The sequence below is a fragment of the Hyperolius riggenbachi genome, chromosome 1 (assembly GCF_040937935.1).
Source record: "Hyperolius riggenbachi isolate aHypRig1 chromosome 1, aHypRig1.pri, whole genome shotgun sequence".
NCBI classification, from domain to species: Eukaryota; Metazoa; Chordata; class Amphibia; order Anura; family Hyperoliidae; genus Hyperolius; species Hyperolius riggenbachi.
In genome coordinates, this window is record NC_090646.1 from 650,898,130 (window position 1) to 650,919,808 (window position 21,679).

At 45.0% G+C, this 21,679-nt stretch overlaps 1 protein-coding gene across 1 annotated transcript in view; it reads right to left on the reverse strand.

Moving 5' to 3' along the window:
• The window catches only part of UBAP1 (ubiquitin associated protein 1), a 61,335-nt gene that overhangs the window by 25,350 nt on the left and 14,306 nt on the right, over positions 1-21,679 (reverse strand). The window contains exon 2 of the mRNA XM_068251705.1: positions 1,423-1,463. Coding sequence (XP_068107806.1) covers positions 1,423-1,456 — 34 coding nt within the window. The 5' untranslated portion in view covers positions 1,457-1,463. The remainder of the gene's footprint in view (positions 1-1,422; positions 1,464-21,679) is intronic.

Below are 21,679 nucleotides of genomic sequence, written 5' to 3' on the forward strand. Positions count from 1 at the left end.
GTGAAGCCAAATGTGTCGTCATGTCCTGCCTGCTTCTGATCACAGAACAGCTCGTACAGAATAACACAGTGTGCAGTGAATATTAATGAGCCATGTGGCTAGGAACAATAGCGGACTCCTGCAGAGTAATCTTCCCGGAGATTTATCTGTGCTGTGAGTTTAGAAGCTGCTGAAACTTGATCCCGTCTTCTCCTTAGCAGCCGAGGGGAGGGCCCCAGAATGCTTTGCAGTATGGAATGCGGCTTGCGTCCTCCTTAGGAGCTTAGCTTTGGTGATAAGCACACATTAAATGTAAGAGAGATTTTTATCTTTAGTAATGTCTTTTGGCTTCTGTCTAAACTGTTTAACACAGGAGAATAGAGGTTTAAATTAGCTTCTGCAGCCTGACAGTTACTCTTTAATCAGGCAATTGAAAAGTTTAAAATCATTCTTACTTTTTTATGTGCAGTTACTCTCTCTATGCCCCCAGGCTATAAGAGCGTACGCACGGCCTCAAAAGAGAAGTGACAGACAGGGCGGGGTTCTAGCTAATAGTTCCTCTTTAAACCCTGCTGGCACTGGCAGGCCCTGCAGGTGTTAAGGTGCCCATACACTCGTCAGATTAGCAGCAGATAGATAAGAAATGCATCTGATGATCTATCTGATGTGTTTTTAGAACATTTTTTACCAGGATAGAATTCCAATAGATTTCAGTTTGAAATCTATTGAAATTTGATCTGATGGCATTTTTTTGCCATCAGATTTCCATTAGGGCCAATGCAAAATGATAAGCAATCTCATCAGATCGACCTAGATTTTCCACCCTGCCAGTTCGATGGAAATCGATCGAAATCGGCCGTCGATTGGTCGATTGGCCAACTGATTTGCAATCGATCAATCGATTTCTATCGATCGGTCGGCCAGAAAATCGGCTGAGTGTATGGGCCCCTTTACTCTCTGTGGCCAGCGAGCGACGATCTACAGCACACCAGAACTCAGACAGGAAGTGACTACAGTGTGACCCTCACTGATAAGAAATTCCCCTTTTTATCTTTTTCTTGCTCTCAGAAGCCATTTTCTGCTAGGAAAGTGTTTTATAGTTGTAAATGGACTCAGGACTGAGTCAGCCACTTACATACCTGATATTTAACTCTTTTAGACAGAGAACGAAAAAAAGTAACACAGCATAGTTATTCGGCACTGTACCAACACGTCTATCATCATGTCACTTCGGGTATCCTTTAAGCACTTATTTCATTACATTATTTTCACTGCAGTTCCTTTTTAAGTGACGTATTAACAGGACAAAACCTGCTCACGTGTAGCTGAATACATGTAAATACCTTCTGTTTTAGGAAGGCAAAGGTGTACTTTATAACATTTACTAACTACAATAAGCAACGATAACAGGAAGCTCAGCCTTTCAATGAAACACAAACTTACCATGTAAATCTGATGCGGACTTCCTAGAAGCCATTTAGAGTCTAAAAGATAAAATAAACAACAAGTCAGTTGAGCTGAGGCCTACGTACAGTACCAAAGTGTGAAACAACATTATCAAATAATCCACGCATCCACAATTTTCAGATAAAATCTGGTCAGAATAAAGCAGCCTTAAAGAGACTCCGTAACAAAAATTGCATCCTGTTTTTTATCATCCTACAAGTTCCAAAAGCTATTCTAATGTGTTCTGGCTTACCTCAGCACTTTCTACTAGTACAGTCTCTGTAATAAATCAATGTATCTTTCCCCTATCAGATTTGTCAGCCTGTGTCTGGAAGGCTGCCAAGTTCTTCAGTGTTGTGGTTCTGCTATGAACTCCCCCTTCCAGGCCCCTATATGCACACTGCCTGTGTATTGTTTAGATTAGGGCAGCTTCTCTCTTCTCTCTTATCTTTTACAAGCTGGATAAATCGTCCTCTGAGCTGGCTGGGCTTTCACATACTGAGGAATTATAGACAAGGGCAAAGCTGTTTGCAGGAAGAAAAGAGCAGCCTGAAACTTCAGTGCATGAGAACTGCAGGGGAAAAGAAACACACAAATGATCTCTTGAGATTCAAAAGGAAGGGTGTATACAGCCTGCTTGTGTATGGATGTATTTTCTATGTGTGGACATACTGTACATCAACCTACTTCCTGTTTTGGTGGCCATTTTGTTTGTTTATAAACAAACTTTTTAAAACTGGTTTTAACCACTTTTAATGCGGCGAGGAGCGGCGAAATTGTGACAGAGGGTAATAGGAGATGTCCCCTAACGCACTGGTATGTTTACTTTTGTGCGATTTTAACAATACAGATTCTCTTTAATGCTGGGAATACACGTTTCGTTTTTGCCTTCGTTTTAGCCTTCGTTTCGTTTGGTAAACGAATCGAGTGTTGAAAACGTATGTGAAAATAGTCATAATCTCATTATAGTTTCGATTAATAGACCCCAAAAACGAACGAATAGTGATCGAACATGTTTGATATTATCTCTCTTTATCCATCTAATCGAACCATTGGTAGGCTTGATGGCTGTTCAGATCGATTATATATTCGTTTATGCCGTCCGTCCCTGTACTACGTTTCGTTTCTTTGCAGCCTTCGATCATTGGAAAAACGAAACCATAAGAATAGAAAAAAAAAACGAAACCGTGGGTGGTGATATTAACCGTACGATCGATTATTTCGGGATCGAAAAGGACAAAAGGCACAATCGAAACGAAGGCTAAAACGAAACGTGTATTCCCAGCATTAGGCCCGTGCCCAAGCTAGATGGATGTTGCACGATAGCGATTGGGAACCGGTTCCTCAGGCGACGTCGCTGGGCCCAGACCGTACAGGCGCATAGTTAGCGTGCAGGGCTAATGACGCATTCTGTTGCAATGCGGGTGTGGGTGGGGCAATGGACTGGTGCAGATGTGACGTCGTGCGGTAAGCGTCAGTAACTGATATATTGTACGGTTACCTGCGTCCGGATGAACCCGAGTACAGCTGAAGTAAAGGCCAGACAATGCGATGGGCGCGTTTCTACCACCCGATGCTTGTGAGCATTCACTGCCTTCAGCAACCCGTGTGAAAGAGTCCTATGTTTTATAGTACAAAATCCAAGCACATTTTTCTTTACCCCACTGCCTGACCGATGTTTTGCAGGTCTCAAATGCTCTAAAGATAAATCAGGTGCTCAAAAACCTCAAAATAAAACAATAAAAAATACAAATAAAGAAAAAGACCTAAGCGAAGCGATTCCAAGCTGAAAACCACACAAATGGCTAGTATGACAGGTCCTCAGACAATGCTGACATAGCATTAAATTGAACTTAAACAATGGATTTAACTTAATTCCAATTAGTAGCTGATACCCCCTTTCCCACAAAAAATCTTTACCTTTTCTCGAATAGATCATCAGGGGGGAGTCTGTATGGCTGATACTGTGGTGAAACTCCTCCCGCAGTGTGATGTCATGACCATGGTCCGGACAGTTTGCTGTCTGTGAACCTTGATGCATTGTGGGAAATCATTACTTTTCCAAACTGCCAAGCAAGCAGTATCTCCCTCTGTGCATAGAACTCTCACTAACTAACATTCTGTACAGATCACCTGGCAGAACTAAAGATGTCACCACATGTGATAAATTTGAGAATGTAAATCAGAGATATAAAAGATTTCACAATGGGCAAACACTGACTAAATACTGTAATCTATAAATGAATATTGCAAAAAAAAAATAATTATATTCGTCTGCCAAATTTATTTCCTTATAAACAATACCAGTTGCCTGGCTGTCATGCTGATCCTCTGCCTCTAATACCAATAGCCATATCCCCGTAACAAGCATGCCAGCAGATCAGGCGTTTCTGACATTGTCAGATCTGACAAGATTAGCTGCATGCTTGTTTCTGGTGTTATGCAGACACTACTGCAGCCAAACAGATCAGCAGGACAGCAAGGTAACTGCTGTTTTAGGGGAAAATAAGTATGGCAGCCTCCATATTCTTCTCATTACAGGTGTCCTTTAAAGGTGATTTCTAAATGAGGTACATCAATTAAAATATACTATACAAATAAATAATGCTTGTTCTCTCACCACCCCCTTTGTTGGTTCCATCTTAGAATATTAAAACCACACTCGTGCACTAACATTTTAAGGGCATTTTTCCATCTTGAAACGCATTCGCGTTCCCGCAGAATAACCTGATCACCCCCCCAAAACAAAAACACATTGCATAGCGTCACAATTGTTCTGCAATTTTCCTGCATTCCATAACTTGTACAGGCCCTCAAACACACAAAAAAATGCAGCAGGTCCAAAGATTGCAATCAAGAAAAAGCATGTCACAACTGTATTGCGCTAATAGAAGCGTTACCGCGTGCAGAACCTAGTGTTTGTGATCCGCAAGCGATTGGAATTGGATCGCAAAATGCTGCTAGTGGAAAGGAGCCCTAATACTTTAAAGTCATTGGGAATTGATAAAAAAAAAAAAATCAGCAAGTTACTTAGCTAAGCGGAGGGAAGGCTCTGGGTCCTATGGAGCATTCCTGCTCCTCTCCCGGTCCCCATTCCAGCGCTGGCTCCCCCGTAGCAGTATTCAACCAATTTGGTCAAATGCTCTCTCTGCCGCCGAAGGAGGCTTCGGAAGTCTTCAGGAGCTCAAGAGCTCCCAAAGATGGGTGTCTGCATACTGCGCAAGCGTGCGCTCACACGTGTGCAGTATGGGGCCGCCTCTCTTCGGGAGGACTCTGCTTCCAAAGTCCTCCGTGGCAGAAAATTCAAATTGGAAAGCCAGAGCTTAATGGAGGGGACAAGAAGGCTCTATATCCTGATTTATTTATTTTTAATCGATTCCCAAGTATTTTACAGTATTACTACTGGATGAAATAATAATAACCCCACTACTACAAAACTGTTGCCTAATTAATGCCAGTCATGAACATGCAAGTCACTTATTTGTCTTTGCCACCCTTGCTATACATATTACAGAGGCAGGGACTGCTATATCTGTCATTCAGGTCTCATTTTTATTTCTCCTAATACAGTCCCACGCCCATCCTGATTATAGCCAGAGTGATTAATAAATGGGTGATTTAATCAGGAAGGGTGTGGAAAGCTCAGGAGAGGAATATTTTCAACCGACAGGAGGCTAGGGAAGGATCACCATGTCCTAGCAAAAGATGCATATGCTTTTTAGCGTTTCTGTATTATGCAAGTCATTGTATGCGCTGTGCATATCTTCAGATGCACTGGGGGTCTCTCTTTCAGAAATGCAATTCTACCAGCCTATGTTGGGGACACGCAATGTATGCCAGGAGATGTATCAATGGGAAATACATCTCCCAGCATGCATTGCAGCTGCCAGGGACATAGGCTATTACTACTGCAGGGAATCTGCGGTATGGGAGATAGAAACCGGAAGCCTCCAATCCATATAGACAGGGTGCTACTAAGCAGCCCACGGCAGGTAAGTAAATGCCTGTTGCTCGCCCCCAAAGCCCACACACTTAACCCTTTAGCTGCCAATTTATTTAGAGGCTTGCAAGTGCGACAGGCCAATTTATTTTAGCACATTATTTGTTACATTTGCTTGCTACTAAAAAGCGCTGCTGTAATGTGTACTTATGGCCACTTGTCACTAGGGGGCAGTGTGAGACAATAGAGGACTTCTGCTTTCAGTTTCTGTATTTTCTGCTAGCAGAGAGACATCAAAGCATTCCAGAAATTGACAGCACAACAAATTCTGCAGACCAAAGTCGAAAGCAGCGCAGTTATCTCAAACGAGATAACTTTATTGGAGCTGCTCATAGGTTAACAAACCTCCCTTAGGAGGGGAGGTTCATTTGAGAAGTTTTCAAAACACTGCACAGTTCCCTTTAAGACCGGTTCTAAACTGGAGTAGTGATGTAACATTGTAAGACCCTCTACTGAAGGCTACTGAACTTGTCTGACACGGACTGCAAAATCCTCCGGAAGTATGTCTAATTATCGATCTTCCTCTGCCGACCCTCTTTGTCAAGCTCTTCACTGGCTGCAAATTAACCAGAGGATTCAGTTCAAACTCCCAACCCTAACCTACAAAGCTCTCCACAATCTCTCTCCCCGGTACATATCCTCACTAATTTCCAGATAGAAACCCAATCGCAATCTCAGATCGGCACATGATCTTCTGTTGTCCTCCTCTAGAATCAAATCCTCACATTCACGTTAACAAGATTTTGCACGCGCTTCACCCCTCCTCTGGAATGCCCTCCCTCAACACATCCGTCACTCGCCAACCTTTGTTGCCTTTAAACGCTCTCTAAAAACACACTTATTCCGACAAGCATATGCTCTACCTTAGGCCACTTCCCTTTGGCCTAAGACCAAATTGCACTTCTACTAGGTATCCTAAAACACAAAGCCTCTATATATTTTCTGCATACTACCCCTCCTCCTGTTCCCCCCCCCCCCCCATTCCCTTTAGATTACAAGCCCGCAAGGGCAGGGTTCTCTCCCCCTTTTGTTTCTTGATAACCATTATACATTTTATTCATCCTGTTACTTTTATCACTGTCATCACCAATTCTATAATTCGTTTTTGTATCATTCTTTGTATTTTGTCACTAATTATGTATCTTGTATTTTGGTGTACACCATTGTCTGTATTATAATGTACCCCATGTTTGTTTCTTACTTTGTACAGCGCCACGGAATATGTTGGCGCTTTATAAATCAATAATAATAATAATACTAATAATATGCATAATATCAATAACAAACTAACTACAACAAATAAAAAAAAACATCACATAATCCTGAATAATCGTCCTGAACTTGACTCTAGTGTGTGTTAGTTCCCCTCAGTACAGCTATTTTTACTGCGCGGAGGACGCAGATACGAGACAAGCGGCAGAGCAGGAAATATTGGAAGCTGGAAAGGAAACAAATGAGCTTTTTGTGGCATGGGACGGCTCAGACTTCCCCAATGGCACAGAATCACAATGTTATCTTCTAGCAGGCCGTATCACCACACTGGCAAATTCTGTTTCCAATCACAGATAATAGGGTAGTTGTTGTGGAGCAGCAGAGACTGGTCAGGCACATGATCTCTGCAGCCAGCTTACAAACAACGGCCCAACACAACGAGTGCAAAGCCCGAAAACATGGCATTTAAAAGATTTTGCCCGATTTCTCCTGAAATATTCTGGAAAGTCCGGCAGATACATTTCGGGTTTGAAAACCCAGGTACCGATAAGGGAAAAAAAAAAAGGAGTACAAGGAGTGTAGTATTTCTATGGTTGTGTTCACACACATCTGTACATTTTCAGTTCGGTACTGTCCAGTTTTGTATCACTTTTGTAAGTGTTTCTATGGATGTGTTCACAGATAAAAGTTGTACATCTCATTGATCACAGGCACTTATTGCTAGGTACACACAATACAATTTTCTGGCAGATTTACCTGCCAGATCAATTTTTTCCAACATGTCCGCTCTAAATTTCGATCGATTTCCTTTCACTTTTATGGAAATCGATTGAAAAAAAACAAAACGATCTGGCAGGTAAATCTGCCCAAAAATTGTACTGTGTGTACCTATCATTAGATCTTTGTCGGGCGATCGCGGCGGCAGTTGAATATCTACGTCCCTGGGACTTTAGATGAAGTCCTGTGGGGCGTAGATATACTTCCGCCGGGACAATAAGTAGTTAAAGAGGGCCAGCAATATTACACAGGGCACGAGGAAAACACCGAAAAATCACCCACCCTGTGTGTATTTAGAGAGAAGAGCCTGTCTAATGCCCCCTCATCTTCAAGTAAATTACAAGTGTAATTTGAGCACTCAGCTGTGCTAGCACAGGAATATGGCAGACACCGCTAATATGTAAACACAGGATGTTAACCCTTCCTCTGCTTCCATGAAAGCAGGAAGTAGACACACTGCAGATTTATTATTGAAATGCTGTAAGCTGTAACTAAGAAATGTTTTTCTTAAATAGGTTATGTTATTGCTTATCTTTTAGAGCGGAGAGAAAATTCTGAGTTCAGGTCTGCTTTAAATGCTAGCACATAACCTTAAGAGTACTGACTGTACACTTGTTGCCCAATATATCCTTCCCCTTGCCCGGTGCCAATGTAGTAATGTTATTCACTTCACTTATCACTGGCTAATAGGAACTGTAGTGAAAGTAATGTAATGAATAAAATTGTTTATACACACACAAAGCCACACACAAACACATACAAAGTCACTCACTCACTTTTATTCAGGTGACACACCTAACAGTTAATTAGGATTCAGTAGGTGTGAGCTAGCTTTGTATGGATTACTATCCTGGAAATCTATTTTTTAGGGATGGGACGAATCCACAATTTCTTCGAATCCGAATCCGAATCTAAAAAGGTTCTCGAATATCTCGAACCTTTCGAATCCCAAATCTAACGAATCCTGCACATAAAAATTGTGAGATCCGTGGTATAGTTGCCCGCAGTATAGGTACCCAGGCATAGGTAGCGAGGTAAAGGTGCCTTCAGTATAGCTAGCTAGGTATGGGTGCCTTCAATATTGGTAGCTTTCAGTATAGGTAGCAAGGTATAGGGGCCTTCAGTATAGGTAGCAAGGTATAGGGGCCTTCAGTATAGGTAGCAAGGTATAGGGGCCTTCAGTATAGGTAGCAAGGTATAGGGGCCTTCAGTATAGGTAGCAAGGTATAGGGGCCTTCAGTATAGGTAGCAAGGTATAGGGGCCTTCAGTATAGGTAGCAAGGTATAGGGGCCTTCAGTATAGGTAGCAAGGTATAGGGGCCTTCAGTATAGGTAGCAGGGTATACGGGCCTTCAGTATAGGTAGCAGGGTATACGGGCCTTCAGTATAGGTAGCAGGGTATACGGGCCTTCAGTATAGGTAGCAGGGTATACGGGCCTTCAGTATAGGTAGCAGGGTATACGGGCCTTCAGTATAGGTAGCAGGGTATATGGGCCTTCAGTATAGGTAGCAGGGTATATGGGCCTTCAGTATAGGTAGCAGGGTATATGGGCCTTCAGTATAGGTAGCAGGGTATATGGGCCTTCAGTATAGGTAGCAGGGTATATGGGCCTTCAGTATAGGTAGCAGGGTATATGGGCCTTCAGTATAGGTAGCAGGGTATATGGGCCTTCAGTATAGGTAGCAGGGTATATGGGCCTTCAGTATAGGTAGCAGGGTATATGGGCCTTCAGTATAGGTAGCAGGGTATATGGGCCTTCAGTATAGGTAGCAGGGTATATGGGCCTTCAGTATAGGTAGCAGGGTATATGGGCCTTCAGTATAGGTAGCAGGGTATATGGGCCTTCAGTATAGGTAGCAGGGTATATGGGCCTTCAGTATAGGTAGCAGGGTATATGGGCCTTCAGTATAGGTAGCAGGGTATATGGGCCTTTAGTATAGGTAGCAGGGTATATGGGCCTTCAGTATAGGTAGCAGCGTATATGGGCCTTCAGTATAGGTAGCAGCGTATATATGTGCCTTCAGTATAGGTAGGTAGCAGGGTATAGAGGCCTTCAGTATCGGTAGCAAGGTACATGTGCCTTCAGTATCGGTAAGAAGGTATAGGGGCCTTCAGTATAGGTAGCACAGTACATGTGCTTTCAGTATTGGTAGGTAACTAGGTATAGGGGCCTTCAGTATAGGTAGCAGGGTATATGTGCCTTCAGTATAGGTAGCAGGGTAAATGTGCCTTCAGTATAGGTAGGTAGCTAGGTATAGAGGCCTTCAGTATAGGTAGTAAGGTACATGTGCCTTCAGTGTAGGTAGGTAGGTAAAGGGACCTTCAGTATAGGTAGCAGGGTATAGGGCCTTAAGTATAGGTAGGTATGTAGGTAGGTAGGTGTAGGGGCCTTTAGGTAGGTAGGTAGGTAAAGGGACCTTCAGTATAGGTAGCAGGGTATAGGGCCTTAAGTATAGGTAGGTATGTAGGTAGGCAGGTATAGGTGCCTTTAGGTAGGTAGGTACGTATAGGGGGCCTGTAGGTAGGTAGGTAGGTATTGAGGCCTGTAGGTAGGTATAGTGGCCTGTAGGTAGGTAGGTAGGTAGGTATAGGGGCCTTTAGGTAGGTAGGTATAGCGGCCTGTAGGTAGGTAGGTAGGTATAGGGGCCTTTAGGTAGGTAGGTACGTATAGGGGGCCTTTAGGTAGGTATAGGGGGCCTTTAGGTAGGTGGGTATAGCGGCCTGTAGGTAGGTAGGTAGGTATAGCGGCCTGTAGGTAGGTAGGTAAGGATAGTGGCCGGTAGGTAGGTAGGTAGGTAGGTATAGTGGCCTGCAGGTAGGTATAGTTGCCTGTAGGTAGGTAGGTATAGGTGCCTTTAGGTAGGTAGGTATGTATAGGGGGCCTGTAGGTAGGTGGGTAGGTAGGTAGGTATTGAGGCCTGTAGGTAGGTAGGTAGGTATAGGGGCCTTTAGGTAGGCAGGTAGGTACGTATAGGGGGCCTTTAGGTAGGTATAGGGGGCCTTTAGGTAAGTAGGTATAGCGGCCTGTAGGTAGGTAGGTATAGCGGCCTGTAGGTAGGTAGGGATAGTGTTAGGTAGGTAGGTAGGTAGGTAGGTAGGTAGGTTGATAGAACCCCCCTCCCCCGCCAACCCCCCCACGGCCCCCTCCGTCCCCCGTGCCTCCTCTGCTCACCCCTGCATAATAATCTACTCACCTTTCCCGTGGAGCGCAGAGCGGCAGACCTCTTCGTTACTTCCCTGTTCCCTCTAGTGGCCGGACCGGCTCTTACTGATGACGTCATTGTAAGAGCCGGTCACTAGCGGGAACCAGGAAGTCGGCGAGAGGTCTGCCGCTCTGCGCTCCGCTATGGATAGGTGAGTGGATGGTAACTATGCGGGCAGGGGGGGGGCGAGCGGAGGAGGCGCGGGGGGGGGGGGGGGGGGTCGGAGGAGGACGAGTGCGAGCGGCGGATGCGCGGCGATGCGGTGTCGGGATTCGGCGAATTCGTATAGTGGAAAATGGCGTCTGGACTCGAATCCACGAATCTCGAATATTTCCTAATATTCGAGGGATTCGTGGATTCGTCGTCCCACCCCTACTATTTTTATTAGCATATTATAAATATCTTCAATAGACTTAAAGAGAACCAGAGCTAACCTAAACAAAATATTCTATACACACCTGGGGCTTCCTCCAGCCCCATACGCACCGATCGCTCCCACACCGCCATCCTCCGCTGCCCGCATCTAGGAGAACCGGGACCCTGCTCTTCCGTCAGTCGGAGCCAGTCTAGCGTAGCAGAAGTGCACTCTTTGCGTATCTCTGCAGCAGTGTATGGAAAGATACGTAGAGGGCGCACTTCTCCAGCGTAGCCCGGCTCCGATGACGTCACTGACGGAAGCCGGTTCTCCTAGATGCGGGCAGCGGTGGATGGCGGCGTGGGAGCGATCGGTGCGTATGGGGCTGGAGGAAGCCCCAGGTATGTATAGAATCTTTTCTTTAGGTTAGCTCTGGTTCCCTTTAAAGGAGAACTCCAAGACAGACAAAACTGATGGTAGTGAAACAGAGTCCGCCAATCAGTATTAGCATAAGCCTGTGAGACCAAACTGGTTTTGGAGCATTTGGCTAGATTAAGGCTAGGTTCACAGTGGGACATTGCCTTGTAACGCAAAATTACAACGCAAGAAAAAATTTGTAACGCACATTAACATCGGAGCTGTGGAGTCAGTACAAAAACCACCCGACTCCAACTCCGAATCCTACGTTTATGAAACCACCGACTCAGTTCAGGTACCCAAAATTGCTCTGACTCCTCAGCCCTGGTTACCATCGTATACAGTAGATGCAGTGAAGCATACATGCAATGAAAAGTATGCTTCACTGTGTCTCTTAACGTGTGCGTTTAAAGGTAACACACTGCAGCAGTGCGTTAGCATAACGCAACATTTACACCACAACGCTAACGGCGCACTATGAACGTCGCAGAGTCTTAGCATTGCATTCAGGTAAACCGCGTTATATGATATGATAACAGCACCGCAACGTCCCACTGTGAGCCTAGCTTAAGTTTAGAACCTCCCAACTTTTTATTGCTGCCAAGGACAGCATTAGGAAGAATTTTAATCAAAGTAAGATTTTAACATGTTTCTTCATGCTTAGAAAACTAGCCGTGAATGATTCCTCATCCAGAAAGCATGTAATCTATCTATCTTATGACACAGCTTGTATTGAAGAGCAAATGTACAAATCCGCTGGAAGTCATGTGATTGACAGTGTAAATATCTTTAAGACCTTTTTCACCAAGTCATATGAGAGCTTTCTGTGGACTTTGCCTCTGATGGTTGCAGATACTCCTTTCCTGTTAAACAATAACCACTTTAAAAAGAAATAGGTCATTACAAATGATGTCATGCAGGCCTCTGTTACAGGACTGCCCGGATCACTCCAAACAGGTCTGAGCACACCGACTGGTGACACAGAGACATGTGGTAACTGCAAGAACAATGCACTGTCCTTTCAGACACGGTGACAAACAAGTCATTTCATTCACTGATAGTAAAACAATCACTAAATGCAATACAAATTACAGGGGCTTGACGGATACCAGGGCTGTGGAGTCTGAGTCGGAGCAATTTTGGGCACTCGGAGTTGGAGTCGGTGATTTCACAAACTGAGGGGTCGGAGTCGCATGATTTTGTACAAAATCCACAGCCCTGGTAAGTATTAGACTAAGGAGTCGGGGCCATTTTGGGTACCCGGAGTGGGAAGATTTTTGTACTGACTCCACAGCCCTTCCCGGATACTACTAATAGAACAGCCATATTGTACACCTCGCACAATGTACGTGTAGGCCGATCAGCCAAGAAATCAATCCAGTGATCCCTAAAGGTGCCCAGTGACCCCCTCCGCCCCGGCACTATACATTACCTGTCCACGTCGGCCGATGCCTCCGAGCTGGGCCCTTCATCCATACATGCACAACACGTGGTTGCCGGTGTACATGGGGGCGCGTGCGACTTCGCATACGCACACCCACGTGAATGTCGGCAACCACGTGGGGCGGGTGCATCGATGAAGGACCTATCCTGGAGCCAGCAGCGGAGGCGGACAGGCAATGTACAGTGCACTGGGTGAGGTACATTGACCACTGAAAGGTGGTGGTGGGGGGGGGGGGGGGGGGGGCTATTGTTGAGGGTTTTGTTGCTCGCCATTACCAACACTCTGCCAACCGACCACAACGGCCCTGGCTATATACTAGAGGGTGGGTCTGGGTATATACTAGGGAGTTCTAGCTATGTACTCCGGAGTTCTGGCTATATACTAAAGGGGATCTGGCTACCCCTACAAAATAAATGACCTCCCTGAAAATAAGCCCATGCACATATTTTGAAGGAAAACTAATATAAGACAGTGTCGGGGAAACTTTAGCTATGCACTCTCTTATGTCAGATCACAGATGCTGGTTATACCTGATTTCTAGCAGCACGTTGGGACTGAACTGTTTTTGCACAGTAATAAACCTGATCACAGGAGATTGAATATGATCCGTTTACTACAACTCTTGTGGGTTTTGTTTTTTTTTTTTAAATACTGAGTTGGGCTTTAATGTGGAAGCCACTAAAGTAAAGGTAGGAAGCCACAATGTGGAAAAATCACCTGAATTTCCCTTTCCCACACTAACTGTATACTAAAATTTAAAATTCAGAATTCTTCTGCTCATCCCTAGTGAAGGGTGTCGCTGTAGGGACATCGATGTGAGGAGAAGAACAAAGCTGCATTCAAATCCTCACAGTTAAAGCGGACCTAAACTCAAAACGTCCTGTCTGCTCTAAAGGTGCATACACACATCAGACTGATCAGATCCACCAGGAAGGATTTTTAGATCTGCGGATGATTGCCAGATATGCAGATGAATGTCAGTTAAATCATGTGTGTATGATGATCTGCAGATCTCATAGACTATCATTGCAATTTGCAGGAATGGATTTTTGACAGGAACAGATCTTTTGCAGATACTGATCTTTTGTGTCTGTACAGCATCTTTGTGTGCAGCATCTTGCAAAGATTTCTGTCTGATGTGGAGTTCAGCTCCATAGAAAAGACTATGGTCTGATGTGTGTATGGGGCCTATAGGCTCATACACACATCAGACTATATTCTTTGGAAAATGAAAGATCACAGACCAATCTTACCACCCTTCCATGTAGTATGAGAGCCATACTCTACACAGTCTTTTCTATGGAGCTGAACTCCCCATCAGACAGAAATCTTTGCAAGATGCTGCACACACAGATGCTGTACAGACACAAAAGATCAGTATCTGCAAAAGATCTGTTCCTGACAAAAATCCATTCCTGAAAATTGCATTCATAGTCTATGAGATTTGCAGATCATCATACACACATGATTTAAAGCGTAACTGTTAGCCCCCAAATTGAAATTTAAATCTGTATTGCAATGTTTTATTTAGTATTTCAGTGAACCAAAAAGCCAATGCAGAACTTTAAAATCAATCTAATTTTTTTACAATGTAACCTTTTTCCCCGCTCCGGACGCAAAGCCGCATATCTGATACTGCTTAGCATGCAGAGCATGCCTATGTCTGCCCGACCCCCCTCTCCCCACCAGGACCAGGTGCCAATATATTCTCCCCAACAAACAGCTGACCGCTCTGACACGGAGACAGAGCGGCAGCACTTCCAGCACCGTCACCGCAGAGCAGCCGCCGCCGTGCATCTCTCACATGTGATTCTCTCACATGTGACTCGGCGGCGGCTGCTCTGCGGTGACGGTGCTGGAAGTGCTGCCGCTCTGTCTCCGTGTCAGAGCGGTCAGCTGTTTGTTGGGGAGAATATATTGGCACCTGGTCCTGGTGGGGAGAGGGGGGGTCGGGCAGAGCTAGGCATGCTCTGCATGCTAAGCAGTATCTGATATGCGGCTTTGCGTCTGGAGCGGGGAAAAAGGTTACATTGTAAAAAAATTAGATTGATTTTAAAGTTCTGCATTGGCTTTTTGGTTCACTGAAATACTAAATAAAACATTGCAATACAGATTTAAATTTCAATTTGGGGGCTAACAGTTACGCTTTAACTGACATTCATCTGCAGATCAAGCAACCATCCGCAGATCTGAAAATCCATCCTGGTGGATCTGATCTGCAGATGAATGTCAGATAAATCATGTGTGTATGATGATCTGCAGATCTCATAGACTATCATTGCAATTTGCAGGAATGGATTTTTGGCAGGAACAGATCTTTTGTGTCTGTACAGCATCTTTGTGTGCAGCATCTTGCAAAGATTTTTTTCTGATGGGGAGTTCCGCTCCATAGAATAGACTGTGTAGGTATGGCTCTCATACTACAGGGAGGGTGGTAAGATTGGTCTGTGATCTTGCATTTTCCAAAGACTATAGTCTGATGTGTGTATGCACCTTAAAAGGTGCATACACCTAAAGTAAAAAAAAAAAAAAAAAAAAAAAACATTTGCTACAGCGGATTCTTCAATAAATCTGCATTATGCCTACTTCCTTGTTTCATGGAGGCAGACATAGGGTTAACATCCTTTGTTTACAAATCAGCTGCTCTGCCGCAATTCCTCAGCTGATAGATCAAATTACACCTATGATTAGTCATAGATGAGGGGGAATTAGACACGCTAAACTCTCTAAATACATACAGGGTGCATTTCTCTATGTTTTCCTTCTGTCCCGTGCAAGAGGTCAGCTCCACTTTAAAAAGATTTGGGCTCTTTGGGCCACCCAGTACAGTGAAAGCATTGTGGCATACTGAAGGTGCACTTACTGCACAGCTCTGGGCACAGTGCACGCCCTGACAGGATGACGGATAACCTGTGTTATATTACACAGCCTTGATGAATGTTGGCACACAGCACTAAGAAACTTGAGCTGCAGTGAAAACCTAGGCTGGCGTTTCATTTAACCCCTGTGAGGAGTGATGAGAGAAGCAATATTTTGTATGCCAGTCAGGCATAGGACAGGAGTTACACCGTATTCCTCTACAAGTGGCTTAGTAATGTAACTTCTGAGACTGGCTGAATCTGAGCTCATCTTCCCCTAAATGACCCTGCTGTCTGTCTCCCCTCCCCATTACCTTTACTCTCTCCTGACTTCTTATCCTTTTCAATCCTATTTTCTCAGGGCAGTAATGTCAAGCAGTCACAAAACTGATGAACAGAAAATTATCATACGATAGAAATATAAACAGCCACGGCTCATCTTCTGTGAAAACTGCTAATTTCAACCACAGAGTTTACAAAGAGTTGCCTAAATAGTAGAATCCCCAAAAACGTTAAAGTATAGCTGAAGTGAGAGGGATATGGAGGCTGCCATATTTATTTCCTTTTAACCACTTAATGACATGCTGACTTGAGGCAAGATAGATACACCTTAAATAAAGTATGCTTGTGGTGAACAACTGAAGTAATGGCATTTTCAGCTGGCACACAAACATGTGCAAGCGTTTCCTGCCGCTATGTAGAAATGGAAACAGTTTCACCATCAGGAACTATAGGAAGCTGTTTACAGCACAAGTTTTCTCAATGTTACATTATATATACAATGACTTGGTCCACCTTTAGCTCTGATCGCAGCTGAAATTTCTCTTGGCATGGACTCCTCAAGATGCTGCTACCGTCCGCTGAGGAATGTTGGCCCATGTTGACATAATGGCAGCTCTAAGTTGGGTCAGATTGGATGGCGGCGTTTCCAAGCTTTTAAGTTATCTTTTGACTTCATCTCACAAATACTCAACAGGATTGAGGCCAGGGGACTGAGCTGGCCATGGGAGCAGGAAGCTCTGAATCTCCTACCAATTTGATGCTGACCAAGCACAGTGATAAAGGCCCACAACAGGCAACTTTTCCTATTTTTCTGTCATGCCAAAGGCACTCTTGATGGTCTCCTGCTGCTAAAGCCCATCCTTTGCAAAGACCATCTTGTTATGCTTTGGGATATGCTTTGTGATGCACCTGCACTGAATTCAGCTGTAATTTGTCGTGTTGTTGCTTTTCTGTTGCTGTGGACTATGGGCTTGATCCACTAAACCCTGAAAACTGATATCACGGTAGAGTTTTGCGCGTGTTATAACGCGCGTAACGGTTTTCGCATGCAATCGCATTTGCGCATGAAAATTCGGGATTGCGCGCGGAAAAGGTTACGCGCGTTATAACACGCGCAAAACGCTAGTGCAACCATGATATCAGTTATCACAGTTTAGTGAATCAAGCCCTATGTGTGCAACTCGCCTTTCACCTCTCTCGTTCACCAGCTTGTAGTTTTATTTCTCAACTGCTTCTCTCTAAACACCCTGTATACTGTTGGGTGGAATAATCCTAAAAATGATGCTAGCACCAGCTCTTCTTTCACCGATGATCATCCCTCGTTCAAAGTCACAAATCCTTCCTCTTACCCATTTCGAAAATAACTTCCATGATAACTACGTCATCCAACGAGTGTTCCTAGCAACTCTGAGTGGTTACGTCACTCTACGTCACTGTTGAACTGGTTTACTTTCAAATAAGGGGTGTCTGATTTTTTGCACACTCAGTGTGTGTACTGTATATAACACATATTTTCTCCCTGCAGAGAGGTCTTTCATTGGAGAAGCACAAGAAACTATTCACAAGGTTCCTCCTCACCTTCCGCTACATATGAAAGAAACACGTTTCAGTCTCAATGAGTCATTTTATAACTCCCATTTCAGACTTACAATGACATCACTGTCATGTGAAAGAATCAAAGAGTGACTGTGCAAGTTTCAAAAGACAACCAGAAATATCCCAGCGAATCGGAGGAAAAGCTGCCCAGCAAAATAATTCACAATCATTAGTGAAATTAAAAGGCGTCTTCCCTGGCAGAAGTGCAAATAGGGTAGGCCTCGTTCACATCAGAGCCGTTTCTGTGCGCTTTTTACAGTGCATTGCCCTGTGTGTTCAGCAAAGTATTGATTTTCCCATGTAATTAAACGTACCTGGTTCACATCTATGCGCTGCGCTGAGCAGTGCTACAAACACGTAGTGTTGCATGCATTTCTGTGCGTTGCGCTGTAAAGCGCACATCATTACAAGTGAATGGGTGCGCTTTTTAAGCGCATAGAAGCGCGTACAAGCGCATGCGTTTTTTACCCCTATTTGGGGAAAAAATACATTTACATAGAAAAACAAAGCTTTATTGACAACTGCTACATTAAGCAAAACGTGCCTTAAAGCACAGGGCAACACACAGAAGCGCGCACTAAAGCGGCACAAGCGCATGCGTTTTTTTGCCACGCGCTCACGCGTTTCTCAGCGCTGCAGATGTGAACGACGCCTAAGGAGGAGTTCGCACTTGTATCTGTGGTAATCGCAGACTATTCCCCGCAAGCATTTTGATAACAATGAGAAAATGCATGCATGGTGTGGGAAAGTAGCGTAGGTTGTAGATCTTCTTGAATGCTCAGCATTAAATTAACGTACCTACCGGGGTGCTCCATAGCTCTCATCTTCACAAGCGCATCCATCTTGCAGCTGTCACTGCTGCATGGCCGCAGTTTACAGGGGCAGAGAGTCTAGCCCGTGCCAGGCCACTGCTGCATGCCAGGAGATGTAGCGTGCCCGACCAATGGTGCATGCCGGGGCATTTAATCCTCCTGGCGGTCTAATAAATTCCGCCAGGAGGCAGCGCAGCAGTTTTTTGTTTTTTTTTATATCATGTAGCGAGCACAGGGCTCACTACATGATAGCCGCTGCTCAGCGGCATCCCCCCGCCCGCTTCGATCGCCTTCGGCGATCTCCAATCAGGAAATCCCGTGGCCATGGCGACGGGGCGGGATGACGTCACCGACGCCAGCAACGTTGTGACGTCATTGGGAGTCCCGATCCGCCCCTCAGCGCTGCCTGGCACTGATTGGCCAGGCAGCGCACGGGGTCTGGGGGGGGGGGGGGGCGCGGCGGATAGCAGCGATCGAGCGCGGGGCGGCGGCGATCGGTGTGCTGACGCAGCTAGCAAAGTACTACCTGCGTGCAGCAAAAAAAAAAAATTAAGCAAATCGGCCCAGCAAGCAAGGCCTGAGAAAACCTTCTGCGCGGCTTACCCCGAACTACGGGGTTACTGCCAGGAAGGTTAATATGCTCGGCCACTGGTGCATGCCGGGAGATGTACTGTTTTTAATGCCTTTGCATCTCCCGGTCACGAGAAGTAAAGACTACATATCCCAGAAGGCACCAGCAGCCGGGAACGCCACATCTCCTGGGCATATACCAGTGGCTGGAAAAGCAATCTGCTCGCAGCAACTTTAAAGTCAACTAGAGCTGTGGCTAAACGAAAGCTTGATACTCACCCACGGCTTCCTCCTATGCATAAACATGTCTGTGCCACATGCCGTCCTCCTGCGGTCAGCCGTTAAGCTGCAATCAGTCCCGGTAACTTGCTCAGTGGCGTCAGTCTGGGTCTGCTGTGCATGCACGACTAAGCAAGTTAACAGGGCTGAATGGCAGACCGCAGGAGGATGGCGTGGGGCACAGACGTGTTTATGCAGCAGGAGGAAGCTGCAGGTGAGTATCAAATCTTCGTTTAGCTTGTAGGTTATAAAATTGGACGTTAGTTTGTACTACGTTATGTGTCTCTTGGTAGGCCGTTTTCGTTGCATACTGATGGAACGAAAACGGCGCATGCCTTACATAAAAAAAAAACCTTACTGAGCATGTGCAACACACAACGCAGCAAATGTATTGCTAAACACACAGCATGCAGCACCTTCTAAATATAGCTACACGTTACACACAACGCAACGTGTGCACTGTGAATGTCGCACAGACTTTGTATTGCTGTGCTTTAGTCTGCATTATAATTTTTTATAACGTGTGACTTTAACGTCCCACTGTGAATGAGGCCTAAGGGCAGACTGTAGGCCTGAAATGTAACGAGTATCGGGCCTACAATCTGCCCTTAATCATAGCTATGATTAACCTTCCTGGCGGTAAGCCCGAGCTGAGCTCGGGCTATGCCGCGCAGGAAGATATCTCAGCCCCTGGTGGGGCGATTTGCTCCATTTAAAATACTGTACACGCAGCTAGCACTCTGCGGCGATCGCCCGCATCGGCGCAAGAGGGCCCCCCCTGCCAGAGCCCTGCGCTGCCCGGACCAATGAGTTCCGGGCAGCGCTATGGGCTGGATCGGAGGCGTCTGACGTCAGGACGTCGGCTGACGTCCATGACGTCATTCCGATCGTCGTCATGGCGACGAACACGGTAAATCCAGCGCTGGAGACTTGGGCGCAGCAGCGCAGGAGACTTGGGAGCAGCCGGCGCCACCATAGGCCGTAATAGGAACTACGGCTATCGCAGGCACAGGAAGCAACTTCGGCGCCGTCAGAAGACGGACCTGAAGTTGCTTTTAAAACAATAATTCGGCTTCCAGCAATTTCTGGAAGCCGAATGATTTCATTCCCCCACTATCCATGTCGGCCTGGAGGGGGAATAGTAATTAACACGGCCCGGACTTGTGCGGCAGCAGGATCAGTCATATACTGGCTGTGTCCTGCGCCCAAGTCTCCGGCGCCGTTCTCTCTCGTACGCGCCATGGCGACAGGAGAAGCCAAACAGGGGAGCGCGTTATATACGCGTTCCCCTGTTTGCTATTGATGCCGGTGACGGTCGCACTAGAGGGACACATGCGCCCTCTAGTGGTGTTTCATGTGGCTACCACTTTGGTAGCTTTACATGAAACAAAACAAAACAAAAAAAAAAAGGATTTTTGCCTATATGGCAAAAAAAAAAAATGAACCGCCAGGAGGGTTAAGAACAGCTTGTAGGCCCGATATGCGTTAGCTGATCCTGAGATTTTATTGCACTGTAATATGGAATTTTTTCAATAAATTTACCCGCCTTTTTCAACCACCCGGCCTGGATTGTGGATCCTTTTCCTGACTATGAATTGAGACATGTGGCAATGACAGCTGCAAGATGGAGGCCCTTGTGGAAATGGAGCAGCTCCCATTGCTAAGTTCATTTAACACTGCCACACATACAGTAGACATTTACGAACCTCCCTTGGGGGGAGGTTCATTTTAACCACTTGATGACAAGCTGACTTATAAAAAAAACGTCCTGCTAGAGCCTTTTAATGGCTCCAGAATGTTTTTATAAGTCAGACAGTGCTGCTGCCGCTGTGCACGTGCGCGCACTCACGTGCATTCTCGTGCACGCGAATTGTGACAAAAAAAAAAAAAAATACACCTTTACTTCCAAATACTATATTGTCACCATACTTTGTACTAAGGATATAATTAAAATCTTGTGATAACCAGAACAAATAGGCAGATAAAATGTGTGGGTTTTATGTACAGTAGCAGTGTTTATTTTAAAACTATAGGGGGGTGAAATTGGAGAGAGAGTATTTTTTTATTTTTTCTTGTTTTTCCCTGTAAAATGCCTAGAAAATAAATTACTGAAAACAAATCTCAACCCCAAAAAGCCCAACTAGTGGTGAAAAAAACAAGATATAGATCATTTCATTGTGATTAGGAGTGATTAAGCTATTGGCAAATGAAAGGGATGAGCACTGAAAGGTGAAAATCGCTCTTGTCCATTAGGGTAAAAAACGCTTTGGGGTGAAGTGGTTAAATATTTTTGTAGTTAAGGTGCTCAGGTCCCTTTAGAGAGAACCAGAGACGAAGCACCCTCATGTATTTTATTACATTTATCAGTAGGAACATGACAGTAAACACCTACCCTGCTTTTAGTTTCATTCTTATCTGCTTAATTAGTCTATTAGCAGCTGTGATAAG